Source organism: Ambystoma mexicanum, chromosome 14 (assembly GCF_040938575.1).
Source record: "Ambystoma mexicanum isolate Mex_15411 chromosome 14, UKY_AmexF1_1, whole genome shotgun sequence".
Taxonomy (NCBI): Eukaryota; Metazoa; Chordata; class Amphibia; order Caudata; family Ambystomatidae; genus Ambystoma; species Ambystoma mexicanum.
In genome coordinates, this window is record NC_090940.1 from 190251317 (window position 1) to 190275649 (window position 24333).

General features: G+C 49.1%; 1 protein-coding gene across 2 annotated transcripts in view; it reads left to right on the forward strand.

Moving 5' to 3' along the window:
* JKAMP (JNK1/MAPK8 associated membrane protein) overlaps window positions 1-24333 on the forward strand; it is a 408720-nt gene that overhangs the window by 213729 nt on the left and 170658 nt on the right. For both annotated transcript variants that reach the window (XM_069638896.1, XM_069638897.1), the window contains one exon: window positions 2065-2271. In XM_069638896.1, the coding sequence (XP_069494997.1) occupies window positions 2065-2271 (207 nt within the window). The remainder of the gene's footprint in view (window positions 1-2064; window positions 2272-24333) is intronic.

Sequence of the window (24333 nt, forward strand, 5' to 3'; positions counted from 1 at the left end):
AGAGAATTCTCGACACTTGTACGACCTCCAGAGGTTTAATTAGTGCAATGTACTCGGCGCTGATTGAGGTCGATATTACACCATCCCTCACACTCAGGAACAGATGAGTCAGATATGGGCAGGCAGATTTCCCAAAACTTATGGTTACAAATTTGGAGACGAACGGCGAAATCATCTATATCCTGCCAATATAAATTGCATGCCGTCAAGTTGATGTATAGATGGCAGTATGATCCGATACGGCTGGCTAAAATGTACCAAGGGGTAAGCCCACACTGCTGGAGGGGCTGTGGGAAGCGAGCAGACTACTGGCATATGTGGTGGGGATGTGAGGTGGTCCAAGCTTATTGGTCCGAGGTTCTCAGCTGGATCAAGGAATTGGATGAGGATGTATGGGAGAAACAACCACTCCTGATTCTGTTCGGCCTGGTTGAAACGGACGACACGACCTTGAAAGCACCCAAAATGATACAAGGCCTTCTTATGGCCGCAAGAGCCTGTCTCACCATGGCTTGGAAGAGACCCAGGCTCCCTAGCAAAACAGAGTGGTTGGGGGTTGCACTGAACATATACAGAATGGACAATCTGACTGCGGCCCTGTGGGGGGGATCGCACCAGAGTTGAGAATACATGGTCTGAATTTCGTGCTAAATATGTCACATAAAGAGAATGTGTGCAGAGCGTTACTACACCCAGAGATAATCTATGCGATGGTTCATGTTGTCTGCTATGTTGATTTCACAGGTCATTTTGTGCTCATGTGTCCTATGTTATGTATATGAAAATGGTTCTAATGTAACATCTGGTGTCTTCTAGCCCGTCAGACAGCGACATGGGAATTGGGGGGAGGGGGGTGCGGTGTAGGCAATTGGTTTCCACGTTGCTGTTGGAAATGTATGTGTTCCGCAAAGACTTTATATGTTCTATAAACGGTTGCTATTTTTTTGCAATAATCTTTATCTGTCTTGTTGGTGGAAAATGCTTGTATATGATTACCAAATTGCTACCTTTTGAAAACTAATAAAACTGAAATTTGAAAAAAAAAACATTGACACTGGGAAGACTATGTGAGGTGTGCGCATAAGAGGGGAGGACACACGTCGCAAATTTAGATCTTCTACTTGAGACTTTTCCCATCCAGCCTTTGTGCTGCAATCTTCCAGCCAGAAATTATCAGATTAAGGTAAAATATGCACATTTCATTAAATTGGCTTTGCATAACCACCCAAATTGCACAGGACAAATTGCATTTGCCTTTCATAAAATCAACACACACACAAAACCAAGAGGATATTTTCTTCTAATACTGTTTTTGAAAACGTTAGAAGGTATGCATGTTTTAAACTCCAAGATCCAATGCAAATGTTTTCCCTGGGACTTGCAGCATCAAAATGGGACATTTCACCTTTAGTTTTGTTCTTCTTCATCAGGTTACTTAGTGCAGTGGTGAAGTGTCCAGTCTACAACCTGACGCAGTGGTTTGATCCCCGAGGTCAGCTTTAATTCATACATTTAAAGAGGACATTCAATGTTTTACATTTTAGCTGGGGGGGGCGGAGTCCCCCACTGAATAAAGTGGGTGGACTCCGCCCCCCTGCGTGTACCATCGACTTGAGCCCTGGGTTTAAGTGCAATGGCTGCAGTTGTCAACTGTCTAGGTTAGAGCTTCTCCATTAACCACAATGGTTTTCTTGCAGTTTGAGATATTTTGCTTGACCATCAGAATGTGATCCATATCCTGTAATACCTCTGATTTTCCTTTACATTTCAATTGCAAGTTGGTGATTGGGTGTGTGGAGCTGATGGTGAGCAGAGCGTTTGAGTACAGGAGCACATGGGGTACTAAAGACTCGTGGGAAGTGGGCAAAATCCAACAAGATCACATCTGTCCAATCTGGGTGCCGTATTTTGCATTCTTTTGCACATGTTTTTCAAACCAAGCTTTCATTTTTGGGGTGTGTCAAACATGCTTTTTATTTCATACCGACTAATCTATATGTAACCTTGTCCTTTTAAAAAAAAAAAAAAAAAAATGCTTCATAATTTTTTTGTTTTTTGTTGCAGTTCCAGTGCATTGTTCCAACATGCCACTGCCTTAATTGAATGCAGTGCCGCTGCTATCATTACTTTACTTGTGAGTGATCCCGTCGGTGTAATCTATATTCGATCATGTCGGGTGAAAATGCTGTCTGATTGGTATACAATGCTTTACAATCCAAGTCCAGATTATATCACCACCCTGCACTGCACCCAGGAAGCGGTCTATCCTTTGTAAGTTTGTAAATCCTACAGTTCACAATGTTGATTTTGTTTTTACTATCTTTAACATTAACTTGGACATTGTTATTTTCTATGCAAACCTGAACCCATACAAGATGCACTAGTTCTCCTTTTCCACATCAAGACTTGTCCGGTTCCGATGTGAAAAACCTAGCTTTATTTTTATTTTTATCATCAAAAATGAGGTGGGTAATTCTGTTTTTGAAAGAGTCTGATAATTCGCCCCCTTCTTAAATGCTATGTGCCGAAATGATGGTGGAAACATGAATCTTGTTTGAGATTGTCCAAAATACATTTTAGAAGGTGATGTCTGTAAAGGCCTTGGACTTGAATCTGCTGCATCATCTACAAATGAACAATCCATTACTACTATGGAGTGGTCTGAGAGGGTTCTGGATAATACTGCTCAGTCCAGCCATCTAGGTAACGAACTAACAGTCATTTCTAGTGGTTGATTTGTGTGGTGTTGAGTAGAGTAGAAAGTGAATGTGTTGTTTTGATGCCCGAACCTCTGCAGATGTCTGAAAAGCCAGGAAAAGATTTATCATTACCAAATAATTGTGTTTTTGGCGGGCTAAATAATTTGTCCACATTCCTAAAAGAATTAAGACCCCTCCTGAATTAACAGGAGGTGACTTAAATATGCACATGTCACCATCAAGTAGTCCCATAATTCATGTCCTTCATAGTTTGAGGCCAAAATGTTAAATGGAATAGTTTCCTTGCCCTTTCAGGCACCCATTAACCAGCTGTCCCGAGTGCGATCTGAGAATGCTGAGAAATGAGATAACCTTGTCTGTAAAAATCAGGGTTTTAATTGTATAAATTGCACTATGGTTGGAAAACTCCCATAGGATCTAGGGGCATAAGCTAGAAACCATAAGGAATGCCTGTAACAAAAGTATCAAGGATGGAACTGTTATGTTTTCTTCTTAGTCCTACCTACATTGGTTCTCTCCTGGAACACTCTTCTTTTTGCCCAGCACTTGGACTCCACAATTTGGTGGGGTTTTTTCTTCCCCAGAAGTTTTCCCCCATACTTGCAGAGCTATCTCCTGGGGTGGGTCCGCCCGGTGTCTGATACTTATTCAGTCCCCAAGCTGGCCTCCCAGAAGGACATACCCTATCTCTTCATGACCCGGGACCAGAGATCCAACCGGAAATGAAGGACCCCAGAGAGGAGCAGTCTTAAAGGTGAGGCAAGAACAGAAATCTGCAAACGAGGTACCACCTTTGGCAAGTATAACACAAGGTAGGTGTTAAGACAGTTTTTCTAAAGTCCAGCAAAGGGCTTCATAAAACCATACATCTGAGGCAGTACATAAATCCACTCTTAGTATAAGGTTGTACCACCTGAGAACATTTGGTAGCGTAGACAGATCAGCCAGTCTTATCTTAGGAGGGAGAGAGGGTTGTAGCTTGGTACAAAGATATTGTAGCAGACATATGGTCCAAAGAAACACTGAAACTCGATGTATTGTAAACATAAGGGTTTATTTAAATACAAGATGAATCTTGGGTGAGCAAGTACTATCACATCATATAAACAGTCATAAAAACCAACTCAATACCTATGGTATGCAAACCAAGGTATAACCTTATTTAGAGGAGCACGAAGCAAGTCAAGATGAGTCAAACCTAAGGTTTATGCATTTATGATAGTAATCTACGATTCTTGGGGAATAAGACCAGGTTAGATATAATTTTGAAATGCAATCAGTAGTTCAAGGGTAGTTGACCCTGTCAGTCATGCAGTGACTCAGTTATGACAACACGTAATAAGCCACCCCTGTTAAAAGTATACTCCTTGCAACATTACCTTTTAGAACTCTGTTCAGAGCTAGTAAATCAACTCCTATAATTTTTGGAGGGGGCTTAGGCTACTCTATGATAAGTATGAACACACGAACTATTTTAGAATGCACAAAGAAATTCAAGGAAAGCAACACCCAATTGCACTTTAAGAAAGACACAATGTATTTCATGTGAAGTAATTAACCCAGTGACTGTTTTAGAAATGCTCTAAGCAGTTCCAGGGAAAGCACAACCCTTTTGCAAGTTTCGAAAATCAGCAGCTATTCAAGGTAATTTAAGAACCATATACTTTTAAAGAGGGGTTACAAGCAAACCTAACTTCCAGGCTGTTTTAGATCTGTATAACACAGACCAGGAAAGCAAAACCCAAGGTCTTTAAGAAGAACAGAATATTATTCAGGGCAGGTAAAAACCCTATTGGTAAGCTTTTACACTCATTAAGTTCAGAATAATAAAACCGTGCCAATGCCGATTAGTTTTCAGAAGGGGGGGGGGAACGCCATTCAAAGTTAGTGAAGCAACTTTTAAGAGAGACAGAATGCAACTCAAAGTTAAGCATAGACTTAATGACACTTTGTAATTTCTTCTTTCACAGAGGTTCAGTTACTACACTAACTTCTTTAGCAATGAAGTACTTTTACACTTGTTACTTCAAAACTGTATCCTAATCTTATATAGTCCATCCCTAGTCTATAGCATGAGTTTTCTGTAGCAGAAAGTCACCCTAGTGGTCTAGGTGCTAGCTGTAGGCAGGTCAGGATAGGTTTCAGTTGCAGGAAAGTCAACGTTTCAGAGGATTATCTTCTGGCTTCAGAGTTAGTTAAAGTTTACAGGTACTTCACAGAAGGCTCCCTATATGCGTTCCAACATTAGGCTTGGGCAAGTGGTATGGGCAAATTCTCAGCATCACAGTATGCACACCAGACTTAAGGTAAGTATTACCCAAGCCCATACAGTACTTTGGGAGAAAAGAAGAGCTCCATTCAGAGTGGATGTCTTCTGGATGTATCAGCACAGGACCCGGTCCGAGATGAACGAACTGGATGCTGGAGGGGAACTTTCAGCAACAGGTGTCGGAGGAGGCTTCCGACAAAGGTTTTTTCACCAATTCTCATGGCACTGTGGATTTGGTACCTTTTTTACAGCAGCCAGATGGAAGAACGAATATCTCGGGTCCGATTCGCTTCATTTTCTCGGTCCTGCACTCTGGTGAGGCGACTTCATGGATTCAAATAGTGTCTCTGGAGGTCCAGGAGGAGTCCACCAAAGTTTTAGCTGTATTCGGACTTCAGAAGACCATGCACTGCACTCTGGCTCGAGGTCCCAGGGTATTGGTGGTTTGCAGCCCAGCAAGGTCACAGCACGTCATGGGATGGCTCAGAATGCAGGTCTTTCTGAGAATGGTGGCTCTCACCAGTCTCTGGGTAGGAGTCATCGCAATCAGGACCCCCCAGGTCGATTGAAACGAAGGATTGCAGCAGGCTCTCTGGTCACTGGAGATCGCTACAGACGTCTGTTTTCTTCCTCTTCGGTTTCAGCTGCAGTGGTAGACTTGTCAGCAGCTTCCAGGACTGAAGTATTTATCAGGAACTACAGCACAACTTCTGCAATTTCTCCCTGCAGTTTACAGAAAGGGATGGTCAGACTGTCCAATCAGGACAGCCAGCCCCCCCATTGGGACTTGGTTCCTTTCAGGCAAGGTGAAAGACAAAGTGCTGCAGAGTTTTGGACTCCTCCCTCGCTTCCTGCCTTCTCAGACACTCTGGCGCCTATGCAGGGAATACAAAGGATTCCTGCTGAAGACAGAACTTCCACTAAGGTCATTCCTGCCTAGAATGGCAGGGGAAGACCTCAGAAACAACAAGCAAATGAGAAAAGGTGAGAAAAGGAGCCCTGTGCAGAACCAAGGCTGATTTAATGGTACAAGGTTCATCCACCGCCATACTTTTTTGGCAGAGTTTTTTGCTGCTGATATCTGGCAAAAAAAACGAATCTAAAAATATGGGAGTGGGGTGTCTAAAGGGAAATAAGTGATGGGGGGTGCGGGGAATAGGAAACATGTTACTGGGAAAGGGGGTTGGAGGGATCCCCAAATGGAGAAGAAAAAAAAAACTGAGTTTTTTCGGCCAAAAATTGGTGGCAAAAAACTGTGGAAAAAAAACCCTGGTGACTGAATGACATGGAACCAATTTTAATAGCTTGCGAGTAATAAGACTAAAACGTCACTAAGGTAAAACCACTGTCACCAGCCATTCACCTATACTTGCAATTGTAGCAATGTTACCAGGGAAGAAAAGGAATCCATTGTAACCCACCCCCAGCACTCCACATAAGGTGGGGTGTGCTTGATCCCTTAAATCCATGTAAAGGTGATGTGGATCCGACTTTAATTCCTGGGAACAGTAGTTCACCCAAGAAATAAGAGAGTTAAAAGGAAGCCACTGTATTTAGAATGCTGTGTGCTACCGTAGTATATTAGTCAGTCCAAAGTTATCGGAAACTATTACTCCAATCATACACTGTGGAGGGACATAAAAAGGTCACCGATAAACAGAGTAAAACACTAGGTGAGAGGGGAAAAAGATTGCCACTCACCTGGTGACAAGGCAAAATAATTACCAAGTCCAGACAAAATGTTCTGGGTGTGACACAGGTCAGGAAGATTTATCATAAAGGTGAAAACCTTACCCAACAGTAGGGACCCGCAGGTGCTCCCAACACTCAGGGTGTTAAACCGGATCGGGGCATTAAAGCGCTGGCCGTTTCGGCATGGTTTATTGAGCACATTTTCCCTGTTGGCTGCAGCCAGCAGTGTGCAGAGTTCTGTCATCGCAGGCACGTTTCAGGGGAATTAAATAAAGGGTTTATGATGATCAATAATTGAAGTACAGCCTAGTTTTCTGAATGTGCACTGATTTACATTCATATATTGGCATCCTCACCCCTTCACTAATTTCATCACGCTGAAACTTACCTGCACCTAAAGGGACAATGCAGCAAAGAAGCCGCTCCGAAATGGCCGGCTCCAAAAGAGGGCACGGTCAGTTCCTGTAGCATAATAAAAGTTCAAAAACGTTAATTCTTCTCCCTCCACGAATACCCTATTCTATTAAACAAAATGCAAAGGCAGTGATCAACATGTACAAACCTATCTATGAAGTCTTTTGTCATCCTGGCTAACCCTATGCTTCCAAAGAAACTTTCTCAAATCTGGCCAATAAAAGGTGTTTATTAACCTCTTCTAACAATGACCAGCCCCAGTCTTCAACAAAAGACACAAGGTTATCCTGCAGTATTCATTATTTGGATTTCTTCAGTCTTTGTCTACTCAGCACCAAATTCCCTCTCCTTGGTTTCTTGATTTCTTCTCAATGCAGAATTCGCTAAGACCTCTCCATGGTCTTGAGTTTTGATTCAGTATAGAATTCTCTCGGACATCTTAACAAGCTCTTCTTTGTTTCTGCACAAAGTTTCTTTTTGGCCTCTCCCTGATTTCTGGTCTTCGCACTGAAGCTTCTTTATCTGTAAAGAGAATATTTCCAGCTTTAGTATGGGTCCTTTCTCGCAGGCAATCTTGTAAGTTACCTGCCAAGGCTTTTCCTTCAAAATCGCTAGACCGCGCCTTGGTCTCTGGGTTTCTCGTAGCACAAGGTTCTCCTTGGTCTTGTCGTATCATACATTTCCCGTTATCTGTAAAGTGTTTCGCTTCCTCAGGATTTTCTGTAGACCACTCAAAGTTCTTGTCTCTTAAAATGGCACATTCCTTATGTCTGTAATAAATATACACCCACATCCTCGTATAATTCTGGGTCCTTTTCATGCAAACTATTCCAACTCTTCTGGCAATTTTCTCTGTCAGACTTCTTCCCTTTAGCTCATGGTTCTCAGAGAAGAGTGGGATCCTTGGGCCTTCAGTCTTCCTTCATGTGTCTCTAGTTCGCCTCCTAGCCCACCCCTGGTATTGGTGATGTGGCCTCTGTCCTGCATCTGTGGAGAGTTTCTGCTAGAACAGTATCAACAAGTCTGCTACTAAGTTCCAGGTAGCATTCTCCCAGTATATCCAGGGAACAGGGTGTGGCACGACTACGTCCGCCCAGCGCATGCCCTCTAATGGCTAGGTTTTTCTTTGGTTGACCGATTTTAATCTGACAGTGATTACTTGAGATACGGAGGCTATAGCCTCATTACTTCAAGTTCAGTGGTTGAGTTTGTACTCGTGTTCATGATGGCCTCATACTCTGTGTTACCACAGTTGCGATTGTTTTGCAGGGTCGGCACTGTGGCGGGTAGCGGACAAATGTATTTGCAGAAATTGCAGCAAGTTTCTTGATCTGTGGGTTCCTGTTCTCTGTAAACCTTGTTGTTTAGCAACTCAATATCCTACTCCATGTGAAGGCCTACTGTTCTTGTGGGTAGTGGCACTCTGGACACTATCCTGGAGACTGGGCAGGGGGTGGGGGTGGGATTTTTCCAGAACTATTTGAAGAGGTACCCAGTGCCGTTCTAGGAAGCCGGGTCCACAGCGAGAATGCCTATCGGGCATGCAAAATCTTTGCCCACTCAAATAGGCGAGTACAGGGATGTGAGCCCTTCATTTTCTATCTACTGAAAACAAACATTCTTTGCAGTAAATGGCAAATAAACATTTCACTGTTCACAGCAGGCCTCTGGGTGGCAGCATCACGCCAAATATAAAATTTTATTAATGGCGAAATGCACCATTTAACAATAAAAGCTTGCAATTTTCTTACTTATTATGAATGAGGTAAGGGCGTTTCTTGGGTTGAGTAGGTAAAGTAACTTACTAAACCTGCAGTTCCAGTGATCATTTTCAAGAATTTGGGAGGCCTGTGTATGTCGGGGAAGGCTGACAATTGTGTTTACGAACTATGACCATAATCTGGATAGGCATGGTCCTTCTCTTCAGCAAGGGTTACAATGCTGCCAGCATGGCTGATGCCTTCTCTTGCATCTTCTCATTGTTGTTTGTCCGATTGATCTTGCGATCTAGAGTTATTCCTAGAGGTGATGCATGTGTTTGTAAGCTAGCCCAGCACTGTTTATTCTTTGGGTTGCCCTCTCTGGTCTTCTGATTGGTCCTTTCTCAATAGGTTCCTTAACTGGGTCGTTTTTATGTTGCAACTTCCTCGATATTGGGGAAAATGGTACATTGATTCTATTATTGCCAATTAATTGTTTCAAGGCTTTAACTGTGCAGCAGTCCTTGGCGGGATCCTAAAATCTGTTGCTCGAGTACTCGTGGCTCTGTGGTATTCCATGGCTGTTCAGGCTTGTTGTTTGAATTGCAACAGTGTCACTGGCCGACTGCTTGGTTGGCTAGTGTGTTGAGATCCTCCTTTCTTATAGACACCCAGGTATGTAGGCTCTCCTGAATCCTCTTGGTTCAGGTGTAGCTTTACTCTGGCCATGGACTGGACCATGGGTTTCTAGGCCTTATTGTCCCCTTTCCGTGGTTGAGGTGTTGGTGCCCACAGAAGGGCATATTTGAAACTGCTTCTGAGTGACCGGGCACAGCCACCCTACGGGAGGCACGTAAGGTTTGGGCCCAGCCATCCCAGTCCCATGTTTCTCGGCCCCCACTTAAGAGGATGGGAAGTAGTACCTTTGAACTAACACAGTGCGGAGTGGACACAAATGATGTCAGTATGTTGGTAATCATTAACTTTTTATTTTTTTCAAGAGCTATTTCTTGGGGGCGGCGGGGTGTGGAGGTGAAGAATAACCAAGGAAGGCTCTTCATTGGCTTAAAAAGGGACCACATTAGGGTTTAATTAAAGGTGGAGTAAGAACCGTTTTATCATTCTCTAGTTTCCTCTTCTGCTTTGGGAATACTATTCTCGTGGAAAGTGGTAATAAACTCAATAAATGTTCAGTCTAGAGATCAATAAAGCTTTCTTGGTCCCTCTCGGACTGCCCAGTTCTCTCCCTGAGAGAATGACAAAGTCAATCGGTAAAGATAAGTTGAGTCTCCTACAAGTGTCTCTTTATCTTCAGTCTGATCCTGATCTGGCATGCACTAAGGAACCCTGGTCTTTGTCTCTGAGTTGCAGATTTTTGCCACATACTCATAAATATTCCCTGTCCGGCTTGGAATCTTCCGTAAAAGAAAAAACAATTTCACTTTCACTTAAAAACTGTATTTCTCCTCTAAACCAATCACTGTCCTCTGGGTCATACTGCCCCCATCCAATGATAGGCCTCTCCCTAAGCCCCTCCTCTGGCTGCCATCTTCAGATTTTTACAGCTCGCTTCAGTGTTGGGAGTCCTCGAGTTTGCTCTCTGAGCTATTTGTATGTTTTTTCGACGGAAAAAGTTCTATTTTCGTTTCAAAGAAACCCATGTGCTCGTTTCTTCATCTGCTGACAGTTGGTGAAGTTCTGCGCCCCTCAAGGGCGAAGATCCATCGAAGATTCTACAATGCCTCTTGGGCCTACTTCGCTCCCTCCAGCCATGACTGAGGAGAAGGAGGGAATGTCCCTCTTCAGGCCCTGCACCAAATGCGGGCTACAAAATGTGCTTGTGGAGGACAAGCACCTGCAATGTCTCTTCTGCCTGCACCCGGACCACAAGTAAGTAGACTGCAAGATATGCCTCGGTTTCTCCAAGAAAACGACGGACAGGCATAGTAGGCTGGCAGTATGGCTTAACACCAAGGCCTCTGACTCGTGCTCCGAGCATGGTCCTCTCACACACAGGACTACCCGGTCTGAGGAACAGTCTTTTACATTTTTTGAGGGCGTCTCATCTGTGGGGGGCCCAAATAAGGCCAAGAGCCGCAAGTCCGAGTCCACAGGGTTCACTGCGGATCCCAAAGTGGATAGGGCGCGATCGGCATCGCCTTCCTCCATTGCCAGCCTACAATCAAGATCCTCTTCAAAGAGGAAGTCCTCTACCCCGGCTAAACTACATGAGAAATCGGAAGCCGTGGATGGAGAAGAAGAAAGCCGTGCAGGCTCAACTGGCAAAGGATTTTTGTGGCTCTGTCAACTACTACTACCACAGCAGCTACAGGCGCTGATCCTACGAGGGTAGCTCCCATGGCTCTGTGTCCCGGCCCCTGAGCCGCGACACCGCCGCAGTGGCTTTGGCAAAGTTGCCAGGCACGCCGGAAAGGGTAAAACCGGTCCCGGTTCCAAACCATCAGGGAGAGTGGGAGGGGAGGAGAGGGGGCAGGGAGGCCCCGAAATGGCCCTCCCAGGTCATTGCCCACACCATGGGGGATCTCATCCACGGACCATTAAGATTGAGTCCTTGCATACAGTTCACAAGGTTCCTGTTCTGCGTTCTCAGCCGAAGGACATTTCTTTGGATATTCTGTTGACACACCTTGATGCCAGAGATCCAGATGTGGATGCCTCCGGTTCCAGTACCTGTGGTCCCCCAGGGCCCCGATCAGCCTCCAGCGAAGAAGAGGATGCATCATCCGACGCCCCCATTTCAGCCTCCTCTGCTACGTCGGGTCTCTTCTCCCCCAACAGACCCAGACACGGGTATAGGGATGGATACGGCCATGACAACGGAGGATTTGTATTTGTGTTTTGTTTATTAGTAGAGCGCACATGGCCCAAAGGCATCTGGGCACATATCTTACAGGGTTACAGTTACATAAATATACAGAAGGATGTGTATACATCCCCTTGATGATGACAGACATCGTCGCAGCGAAAGGTGAATCTCCACATTTGGATGCTCCACATACGGTGTCCCCACTGGACGAGGTGGGATCGTTCCACTACATGATCGCCAGCTGGTGCCTGAAGAAACCAAGGAGGGCTTCTTGTATCGAAAGTTTGAGGCCAAGAGGAAGACTATCATGGCGGTTTCTTTTCTAGACGATGTTTGGGAGGAGGGCCTGACCCTCATGAAGAACCCTTGCACGGCTCCAGCCAAACTGGATAGGCTGGACAAGAAATATAGGGTGCCGGGATCCGCACCAAAGTGCCTGAGGTCGCAGCCATTGTCGGATTTGGTGATGGCGGCCACTGCCAGCTAACCCGTCGTCTTCGGTCCCTTCGGACAGCGAGGAGGAAAAGGATGGACTCTATGGGAAAGAAGGTGATTTACACCGACTTCCACTATCAAAGCGGCCAACGCACTGGCGATCCTGGCCCGGTACGACAGGGAATTGTGGTACAAGCTGGGACTGATCCTGGAGTTCCTCCCCGACGATAAGAAGATGGAGGCCATTGCTCTCTTCCAGGAAGGGGAAGTGGCGTTGGATCACGCCATCAGAGTGGCATTGGACGTCGTTGACACTGGGTTCTGTGAAACGGGGAACCGTGTCTGCCTTTGTCGACAAGGTAGGATGAAACCACTAATTCTCCAGCATGGGGTCTGGCATGGATTCACATGCTCATGAATATTCCCCGTCGTCAGGCTGGGAACGACGGGGAATATTCATGAGCATGTGAATCCATGCCAGACCCATGCTGGAGAACAACAGTTACAGGTAAGTAACTTGTTCCTTTCCGTCAGGTGGTCGAAGCGAAGGTGCTGGACATGCCCTTCCACGGAGAGAATCTGTATGGGAAGGCTGTCGACGAGTCCCTCCAGTCCATAGATACGGAGACAGCCCTGTCCCTGGGCAGCACCGCTCATCTTCTTTTCGCTCCTCCAGCGGAATGTCGAGCAGGTCTTCAAAAGGGTTCCCCATACTGTACTGACAGCCTTCCAGATCCTCCGCGCAAGAAGCCTACAGACGCCATTCCCAGGCCTATGATAGTAGAGGACAGCATCTGTCGCCCGCAAGGCAGGACACTGGCGCCAAAGCAAGCCTGAACCGACCAGGACATCGGGCCTCCACTCGTGCACTCCAGTGGGAGGCTGGCTGACTAGGTTCATTGGCGAGTGGAGAAAGTTTATCACCGACAAATGAGCGCAGGGATGAGGACACACCCTGGAGTTCCAACGCAGGTGCCCGCGAATCCCTCCAGTTCCCCATCAGGAGCAGCACATCCATCAGCTTCTGGAAAGGTACAAGCCATGCTATGAAAAGGGCGATAGAGCTAGTTCTCCAATGGCTCTGGGGTTCCAGAGTCTTTACCAGATACTTTCTAATCCGAAAGAAGACAGAGGGCTGAAGGCCCATCATAGACCTATGACGTCTGAACAAATACCCAAAGGTTCTGGATGGTCCTGTTGCAGCACATGCTCGGTCAAATGGAAAAATAAGTCTGCCTGACGTCATTGGACCTGGAGGGCGCCAATTTCCATGTCCTCATTCCTAAGAAACATGTGAAATGTCTGTTTTTCAACGTAAAGTCGGCCCGAAGAGTGTTCAAGGATTGCCTGGCATCAGTCGCAGCCCATCTACGTCTACAGGGCGTACATGTATACCCTTACATGGATGACTGGCTGATACCTGTCTGCTCACGGGAGCCGGCCGACGAACACAGACTGCCCAGCTATTGACGGATCTGGGAGTTTGTCAACTATCCGAATCCTGCTTAACGACATTGCATAACACGCTGTTCCTCTGCGCCAGACTCAACACAGTGGCTTGCCTGGCGTCTCCCTCGGAGGAGAGGATGGCAGCCATTCAAGGAAAGGTGCAGCGGCTGTCCTCAACTAAGACGGCCACAGTGCAGGCCATCGAGTAATTACTGGGCATGTCATCCTGCATCCACCTCCTCCGTTTCTGCATGTTGCAGATGCAACCCTTACAGGAATGCCTGGACGCCCGCTGGATACAGGTGTCCAGAAGCTTCTCGGACAAGATCTCTCTCAATGAAGAGATCCATCTGGCAATAGGATGGTGGGGCGTCTGCTCCAACATCGCCCAAAGCACATGATTTCAAAACCCCCCCATACCAGGAGACTGTCCCCACGGACGCCTCCCTGGAAGGTTGGGGAGCGCACACTGGATGTCTGCATGACAGAAGCCTGTGGCTGCCGGAGGAGAAGGATCTTCATATCAACATCCTGGAACTACGGGCAGTGTTCTGGGCCCTCAAGTCGTTCCTGCTGTCTCTGAAAGGCAAGGTGGAGAGGATCTTCACGGACAACACCACCACCATGTTTTACATCAGGACGCAGAGGGGCACTCTATCCCCAGTGCTCTCCAAGGAAGCGCAGGGCTTGTGGTGCTAGTCCGTCGGACAGGGGATGTTCCTCATCCCTCTTCACCTGACGAAAGCCATGAACACCATCTTAGACTCCCTCAGCAGGGAACTGTGCTCCTGCCGCGAGTGGGCGCTTCGTCAGGATCAGGTGGACCGCCTATTCGTCAAATGGGGCAGGCGCCAGATCAATCTGTTTGCGACGGCGGTGAACTCCAAATGCCAGAGGTTTGCCAGCAGATTCCGCCAGCCGAGGAGCCTGGGGAATGCTTTCTCCTTCTGTGGGAAGGGCGGTTTCTGTACGTGTTTCCTCCGTTCCCTCTCCTGCTACGAGTCATCAACGCACTCGGGGTCAATGCAAAATGAAACTCATTGCCCCGGCGTGGCTGAGGCAGATTTGGTATCTGGGCCTTGTCAGCATTGCCTCTTCAAGCTACCAGTGTTTCCAGATCTTCTCACCAGAGAATCCTTTATCGTGACCCAGGAACGATGAACCTGAGGGCTTGGCTCCTGCAGCCTTAGAGTTTGGAGGGTATGAGTTGCCGGCAGACTTCAGGGAGGTCCTTGCAAGGCCAGGGCATTGTCGATCTAGAAGTGCTACGGTCACAAGTGGAAGCGTTTTGCTACGTGGTGCTGGTCACAGAAGATTACCCCTCTGAGGGTCACGGCCCCACCGATCCTTCCATACCTGCTACACTTGGCCAAGGCCAGTCTGGCGCACGCCTCCATCAAGGTGCATCTGGCGGCTATCTCCCGCTACACCAGGTCCCCAGGAAGATCTTCACTTTGGTCCCACTGACTCATAAAGGAGTTTTTTCAAAGAACGTTTCTTATCCTTCTCACTGGTGAAGGCTCCTGCCTTGGCGTGGAACTCAATGTGGTTCTGACTAGGCTCAAGGGGAAGTTGTGGGGGGGGAGGGGCACCCCTTTGAGCCAATGCATTAGGCCACACGTGTTTCTCTTGAGAAAAACTGCTTTCCTTGTGGCCGTCACCTGTGCCAGAAGGGTAGGTGAGATCCAAGCCCTATCCTACAAGCAACTGTGCCTGACTTTCCACTAATCGAGGGTGGTGCTGTGTACGCACCCCTCTTTCATGCCGAAAGTTCCATCGGATTCCACCTCAACAAGCCTTTGGTGTTGCCTATTTATTTCCCCAAAACCTTCGTACCTGGCAAAAGGACCTTGCACTCGCTGGACGTTGCTTCTGCCTTGAGGTTCTACGTGGCACGCCCAAGGTTTTCGGAAGACTTCACAGCTGTGTGAACTTGGGTCCTGTGAACCATGGGAAGGCCTTGTCTAAGGCTTCCATTTCAAGGTGGCTCTCTGGCTGCTGATCACGCAGTCATTGGTTGACTAACCGACTGCTGCCTGGCCGTCGAGAGCAATCGATGCAGCGATAGTGTTCCTTTCTGGTGTGCCCCTGCTGGACATCTGCAGGGCTGCTACGTGTAGGTCCACGCACACCTTCACAAAGTTCTGCTGCGTCGACAGGGATTCCAGGAAGAAGTCCAGTGTCGGCCAGGCAGTGCTCTGCAACTTGTTTGCTTGAGGTGAGTCTGTTCCAGAGGTGCAAATTATTGCTTCTGTTGAGCCTTGCCACCTCCGGTGGCTGTGTAATGATATACTGCTATGTATTCATTATTCATGAGCATGTGAATGCATGCCAGGCTCCATGCTGGAGAGGTTTAAGTTACTTACCTGTAATTATTGTTCTCCAGCATGGGTCTGGCATGGATTCACATGTGAAACCTCCCTCTGCGACTCTTCTTGGTCATTCTGACACTTTATGTGCTTACCAAATCTGAAGATGGCTGCCAGAGGAGGGGCTTAGGGAGAGGACTGTCATTGGATGGGGTCAGTATGACCCAGAGGACAGTAATTGGTTTAGAGGAGAAATACAGTTTTTAAGTGAAAGTAAAACAGTTTTTTCTTTTACTGATTCCCAGCCTGATGACGGGGAATATTCATTAGCATGTGAATCCATGCCAGACCCATGCTGGAGAACAATACTTACAGGTAAGTAACTTAAACCTTCCCAAACCCTTTTTAATGGGCCTGGCTCCTATGGGGTGCTTCTGTGGGTGCTTTAGCACAAAGCACAGTCATAAAGCTTCATCTAACCAGTTCACGCAGCTGGCAAATCGGTTTATTAGTAAAGACTTCTCTAAGGTCTTTGGGGACTGTTGATTGGGGCCTCTGTTCTCCTCCTTCCTTTCTGAGCGTTCGCCCAGGCGTTGCCCTTCACCTGGAGAGGTTCTAACATAGGCTCCCTGCAACTCTGATGTTGCCCTGACTCCTCTGCCTGTCCCTGATGACTGCTCTAGATCAGTCTGACCTGCTGGAGCCTGCTTATTCTCCAACCTCCTTATCACGTTTGATGTTAGTATGTCTCCTCTGGCTGATACTTCTCCAGCTGCCTCTTCCGAGTTGACAGCACTGTCAACCTGTCATCTAGAACTTCCTTCACAAAGGTAACCCTCTTTCAACAAAAAACATCCTATTGGTTGGTGGTACCCCTCAACACCCTATCTCCTTCATCCTCTAAGCTCCTGCCTTTTCAATACACCTCAAGCTGATCACTGTCCTCTAGACATACCTCTCCAGCATCAACTCTTCACACCCCACACCTAGGCATCGTGACTGAATACCTTTTTATACTTTGATTTCCCCTCCCCTAAATTGGAATTTAGGGAATCCTGCTGCAGATGGGAAGTGTTGGCTGGCTTGGTTTTATATTGACCCATGTATTTCGGGTTGAGTGATCTGTCAGGGTCTGGGCCTCGGGTTATTTTAAGGCCAGCCACCATTTTTGATTGCAATTGGCTGACTGAGAGTTGCCCTCATCTGCCATGGAAGCAGTGGTTTGTTTGTTTCTTTTTAGCAGCCTCTGATTTTTGAACAGGAGGTAGTAAGTTCTCAGGAAATCCTTTCAGTTCTGGAAACCTTAATTTGTGGGAGAAATTACACTTTGGCTCTCCTGTGGCATTCATGCTAATGGGTGCCCAGTGGGAGGGATAGAACTGAGCTGCAAGTCCTACGGACTACGCTGGAGGTGCCTTCCTTCATTGTTCCTCTTGTAACAGTAGAAGTCTATCTTGTGGGCCATGCTATTATGAATGCCGTGGTCATGTTTTCTCTGGTGCAGTTGCTGAAGAAATACAAACAGGGAATAATAATTTGACTTGGCACAAGTGCTGAAGGTAACTTTGAGCCCTTAAAAGGTTTATTCATGTATTGGCCCTGCAGCTGGATCCCTTAAAGTGGTAGGCATTTTGTGTAGAGTGCCGCTCCGCAGCCACAAACGTTCGGTTGATCTTGCCAATCCTCCTGTAGTCATCAAGGACTCAGCTCTCCTCGAACTTGCCACACACCTTTCCACACCCAATAGTGTATTTCTGAGCATGATCATGCCATTTTTAGCTTATTATCACGCAGGATCATGTCGGATCGTCAGGAGCAGCTCAGCGACACGTCCTACTCCATGGCCCTCTAGACACGCCCCCGCACCCACAGCCAACAGTTGACTGCATCGTCGACCGATACGCCACATGCTGTATCAAAGGAAAAGTCCCTGTCCTCTGGGCGATCGCGTTTGCCACATGACAGGCCCCTAAAACAGACGCCGAAGTCTGGTTCCGACACTGCGAGAAAACCAGACAAATCCTCGGGTACCGGCGAACGTACGTCAAAAGACGCTTCGGCCCTTTCCAATAATTCCAAAATGAAAGAACTCACTAAAAAACGTTTCCCAATCACACTAAACCTTCGACTCCCCTACTCTCTAAATCCCTTATTTCAAAGGATAAGGAACACTCTGCCCCTAGTGCCACCTTTTTAGGGGCAATGCTCCACAAACAACCCTCTACATCAGAGGCTTTCTCTACCCCTGTTCCCACAGGTTTTCCGAGCTCCACCCAATGGACCCCTGAACAATTTGAGAGTAATGACGAGAATGTCAAGCTTTGTTGATTTTCTTGATCAACAGTTCAGCCTCCTAGCTGCCTCTCAAGAGGAGGCAGCTAAAGACCAGCCTGCCGCCAAAAGACCTCATCCGGACACTGCCCAGCCTAGTACCTCACAAAACATACCGGACGACCTATACTATATTGACGCTGATGCTGCAGGCTTGCAGGACCCTGGTTCAATAGCAGACCAATGGGACCTAGATGACGCAGACCAATATTATGACGATGAGGTATACATCATACAATCTAGACCATCATGACCAACCTGTGGCTGACTCCCCTGTGTATAATCTGCTGCAGTATAATGAGCTCCTCTTAAAAGCTGCCGAACAGGGGGGGGCGTGGCTTGGAGTCCTGGCGGTCGGAGCGGCTCTGTAAGAGCTCCGGCTGGTGCCACGCGCCATTCAACAATGCACCGGTGAGAATCAGTTTGTAGCATCGGTTTACCACAGACCGAGAGGCTGAATCACTACAGCTGAACCCGGTTGACTGAGCCCTTGAGACAGCCGGGTTAGGCACTTTTCGGGGTGCGAACCGTGAAGCAGCGGGTGAGGCCATGGAGGGCAAGATGTCGGACCCCTCCAATGCAGGGAGAAGACGGACGCTGCAATAACCTGAGGAGGCCGAAGCACGAAGGGCTGCGACGGACTAATGGCACCCGCCCTGGGCATATCAACGCTAGTCTCCCCTGTGCCCCACAGCAGTATCGCGGAGAAGCTACTGAGCAGCATATACACCCTGGGTTGGTTACCAAGCGAATGAGGGGTACGCCGCTGGGGTAGACGGCTGCGGCAGCGCGGCCCGTCGGAACACAGGGCCCCCACTCCATCCGAGGAGACCGAACCTTGGGGCTGGAGCAGAGGCGGTATCCCGGGGGACCGGGGAGCCCGAAACTGGAGCGGACGCAGCAACCTCCTGAGTCCGCTGACCTCCGAAAACTGGAGTAAGGCAGCCACGTTCTGCTCCCATCCTCCCCCGCCCGGGCCGGCAAAGCAAGCCGCGGCACAGCAACAGACGCCAGCAGACACCATCCGGGTACAGAAGCCCCACGAAGTCCACGCCTCCCTGGGGGCACATACAGCTCGAGCCCGGATTCGGGTGAGCCGGGTGTCTGCAGCAGAGCGGGGCAGTGGCACAACCCAGCACCAGTGGGGTGGAGACCCAGGGGTGCTGAGGAGCTCAGCCCGGAGGCGGGAGCAGCAGCCCCGGTTACCAGGCGGCATAACGCATTAGCACCCGGGGAGACAAACCCAAAGACTACACGCCGGAGCTCAGCTAGGGGGACGTCATATACAGTGGAGCTAATCCCAGGCTGAGGAGCTACCCAATGCAAGACGGGTGCGACAGCCCCCAGGAAAGGCCAAAAGCCAGAGCATTCTGAGCCCACGTCGTAGTGCGCATTGGGGCCCAACTGGTGCATCATCTAGAGGTGGCCCCACCCCACTCAGTGCCAGATGGGGCGCACAACCCCCCCCCCCCCCCACCAACGGGGGTAACAGCCCATCTGGTCAGCAACAGACCACAGAAAGTGGCCCCTGCGCACCTGCTCAACTGCACTCCACCTTCAACAGCTGGGCCATCTAACCTTCCATCAGGGGCTGAGGACCTGCAGGAGCGTGCCCCCCCCCCTCTTTTTGTCCTGTCCTGCAACTCAACAGAGCGCCGAGCCCCTGTCGTGCACACAACCAAAACCACCATGGCTAAAAAGTCCAGCAAACGAACATATATTGCAACCCTCTTATCCACCCCAGCCACGGACAGATCCAAGAGGGGGTTAGGGGGGGGCGCCTGGAGGCAGGGGAAACATGCGCTGAGAACATACTCGAGACACAGCCCCAGGGGAACCAGTCTACAGCGGTCACTAAGTCGGACCTCCAGGATCTGCTTTCGGCATTAACCAAAGAGTTCCAGAGGGGTACGGAGGAGGTTAAAGGAACAATCACTGTGCTGGACACAAGAGTGGGGGAACTGGAAACTAGGACGGCAGAAGTGGAGACTACCTTGTGCGAACATGACTAAGGGATCGAGAAGGGGTCACACAGGCTGGCTGCGCTTGAGGCCAGATGCGAGGCCCTCGAGCTGAAGCAAGAGGATGCAGAGAACCGCTCCCGCCACAATAATATACGATTTATGGGCATACCCACATCAGTCCCGGACGCAGACCTGCAGAGCTACGTGCATGACCTCTTTCACTTTATCCTGACTCTGCCAGATGACGACCCCCTGGTGATCGACAGGGTACACAGAACCAGGGCCAGACCCAACCCCTCGGTCCCACCAGACGTCCTCGCGAGACTGCACTACTACATAGCAAAGGAGGAAATCCTGCTGGAAGCAAGAAACTTCCCCCCCCCCGAATCCTGTTCAGAGATGCCTCTATCAGGATCTTGCGGTGGTGACATTAATGAAGGGAAAGGCGCTGAGCCAGTTACAGAATGGCTGAGGGAGAAAGGAGTCTCATACCACTGGGGGTTCCCCACTTCTCTGATCTTCGCCTGGAACGGGAGCAGCCGCCACATACGCAATGCAAACGAGGCAGAAAAGTTATTGCTCCCAGATGGAGGGGAGGGAAATAACAACAAAGATGCGCCCTCCGAACAGGAGGAACCGAAAGACCCCGCCAATCCTGGGCACGAGTCGAGTGGTGGCGTCGGAGGATCAGAGGACCCCCGCACTAAAGCAAACGGCCCAGCAAGGATGGCTAGGGCGACTCACTGTCGTGGATCCGAAAAGCGTCACCTAAAGGTCCAGAGGCCGACTGCAGGCTCCAGCATATAGCGAAACCCATGCAAGTAAACTGATGAACGTTACACACATTTAGCTCTCACCAACCAGCAGCAAAGGCCAGAGGTCTAACCTTAAAAGGTAGCGTTGGCCCAGCCCGTGGCCCCGTTGGTTGAAGGCTGGCCCAGAGAACCAATTTCTGTTTCTTGGTGGGGTAGAGGGGGGAGAACTGAAGGGGACTCAAATTAGCAACAAAGGGAAAAGCCACATCGACCGCACCCATATGAAGTGGCGGAGAAGGGAGGAAGGCAGCAACAATTATCAGCAACCTTAACCCTCAGACTTAACCATGATCACAAGGAACGTCCAGGGCCTGAATTCCCCTAGAAAAAGGAAGTCTGTGAAACATTGCTTAGCCCAACTGGAGGCAGACCTAGTATGTCTTCAAGAAACCCATCTCTTGGCCGCAGACTAGCAGCGAATTGGGTACCGCAGATTCCCCAGAAGGTACTTTGCAGCTTGTGGACAGAAAAGGAGAGAGGTGGCAATCCTGCTTAGCCAAGCGGCGGCTCCCTCCAAGGTCACGGTCCAACGAGACCCTGAGGGTAGATTCCTCCTGATCAAGGGACTTCTGGTCGAACTTCCAATCACCATTGCAGCTATCTACTGTCCGAGTGATGCCCAGGAACGCTTCTTACGCAGGGTGCTCCCAGTGATAACCACCTTTGTCGAAGGCATACTACTGATTGGGGGGACTTTTACCTCACCACGGACCCCACTATCGATAAGACCCTGCCGCCCACCAGATCAGACTTCTCAAAGGCACTGGGACTGGCGTAATTCCTGAGAGAGACGGGGACAATAGACGCATGGAGACTGGCGAACGACAAAGCAAGGGATTACACCTTTTTCTCACACGTCCACAGGGGTCTTTCCAGTATAGACCTCCTCCTGTTCTCAAGTGTCCTGTTCCCCTGCATCGCAGACATCCACATAGGGCTGAGGGTCATCTCGGACCATGCCCCAGTAGTAGCACAACTCCAGACGGAAGGTTTGCCGGGTCCGACGCAAAGGGCCTGGAAGTTGCAAGACTACCTCCTCACGGATACAGCAGACAGCCAGGAACTTTCGCAGGCATTGGTCAACTATTTCACAGAAAATGTGGGTAAAGGCTCCACAGAGGCGATGGTATGGGACACCATGAAGCCAGTCATCCTGGGGGTGGCCATGAACTGCTCGGCAGCACACAAACGCAGACATCAGCTGAGGCTAGGGGAACTAGAAAGGGTAGTGGCAGAGAAAGAAGCAACCCACAAGAAGCGCCAGTCGGCCAAGTCATGGAGCGAGCTCCGCAAAGCAAAAGTAGTCCTCGAAATGCACCTGGCGGATCGGACGGCCCGAGCCCCAACATTCACGAAGCAACATTACTATCTGAACAGCAATAAGCCCAACCGTCTGCTTGTGCACAAGCTGAAGAATCTGCAAACAAGGAATACCATTACAGCCCTACTGGACCGAGAGGGGAAACCCTGCTGCCTGGACTCCGAAATGCTAGCCATTATGACTGAGCACCATAGGGAAGTCATGTCCGGGAAACCCACGGGTGTGGAACTAATCGTGAAGTACCTGCAAGCAGTCCCGGAGTTGCCCCGCCATCCACAGATGGACTCCTTGGAAGACCCCATATCCCCGGATGGAGATGGCCGAAGTGATTCCATGAAAAACACAGCCCCAGGCCCGGGCGGAATTACTGCATCATTCTAGAAGTATGTCTACACATCCTGGCCCCCCATTTGGCCTCTCTGTTCAACACCTTCTTGGAAACTGGCTCGGTCACCCCCTCCATGGAGGAATGTGTCACCGTCCTGATCCCAAAGCCCGGGGCAAATCCGGAATTCTGCTCATCGTACCGCCCTACTGAACATAGACTCCAAGATCTTCTCGCAACTCCTGGCATGCAGACTCGCTGGACTCCTCCCAGATCTCATACACCCGGACCAGACGGGTTTCATCCCAGGCCGTAATACCCAGGACAACATCAGACAGACCCTAAACATCATTGAAACGGCCAACAGAACTGGAGTGGAACGGGCGTGGTGTCGCTCGATGCACATAAGGCCTTTGATAGGCTGGACTGGGGCTTCATGGGAGAAACGCTCAAACACTACGGGGTGGGTCCAAAATTTCGGAAATGGACACTGGCAAATTATCAGCACCCCACCATAACCCTCAGAATCAATGGGGCCACATCCCCCAAAATAGCGATCACTAGAGGAACCCGTGGGCCAAAGCACACCAGAGCTACCTGGGCATCCTTCTACCCAAGCTAGTGGAACATACGTACAAACTGAACTTTCTGTCCCTATTCAAGGACCTGCAATCTCACATGTCCCACTGGCAAAACCAGAAGATTTCCTGGATGGGGAGGATCACAGCACTAAAAATGAACTTGATCCCCAGACTGCTCTATCACTGCCAAGCTCTCCCAGTATCAATCCCCAAAAAGTCCAGGCAGAAACTCCAAGGAAGTATGCTGAAATTCATATTGGGGGGGGGGTCAAGAAGCCACGAGTAGCCAGGAAGATCATGCTAAGAAGCCCTGGTTCCGGCGGCCTGGGGGCACCTGAGGTTGAGAGATGCTGCCTGGCCATCCTGCTCTCGGCAGCGTTCACGTGGTGCTCGTACACCAACAAACCCTGTTGGCTGATGTTGGAGGAGGATTGGAGGCGCTACCCACTGGAATCCCTGCCACACACTGGACATCTCATGTCAACCAGGAATACAGTGAGCAGTTGGACGCAGGCGGCCAGGAAGTGCAACTGCAAGAGCCCCCTCTCCCCGATCTGGGATAACCCGGACTTCACTCCTGGGATGGGGCAAAGGGTCTTTACCAGATGGAAGGCAGGCGGCTTGAGCGGGTGGCAGACTTTTTCGACGGGGATACTTTACTTACCTTTTGAGTGCTGCAAAAGAAAATTCCAGGTCCCGGAAAGAGAAAGGTTCGGATTTGCCCAACTGCGACACTGGCTATCTCACGACCTGATGAGAACACAGAGAACTCGCGTCACTGGAACAAACACAACTAATCCGCCTGGGGGAAGATCTCAACCCCCTACAAGTTACTAGACAGGGTTGCTCCCGACTTGAATGAACCCTACATGGAAAGGTAGGAACTGGACATGGCCAGCTGGGGCTGTATCTGGGTGAGAACCCATAAAACCTCTAAGTGTATCACAAACAAAGGGGGCCTTCAAGGTTTGTTACAGAGGGTGCATCACACCGGAAATCCTACATAAATGTGATCCTGCCATTCCGCCACACTGCTGGAGAGGCTGCAAGGTCACGGGTACGCAGTTCCACCTGCTCTGGTCATGCCCGAAGGCCGAAAGGTTTTGGAAGGAAGTCCTGGAACAGATCTGTCTCATCATGGGCCTAACGATTCCGTGGGATCCGGGAATCGTCCTACTGGG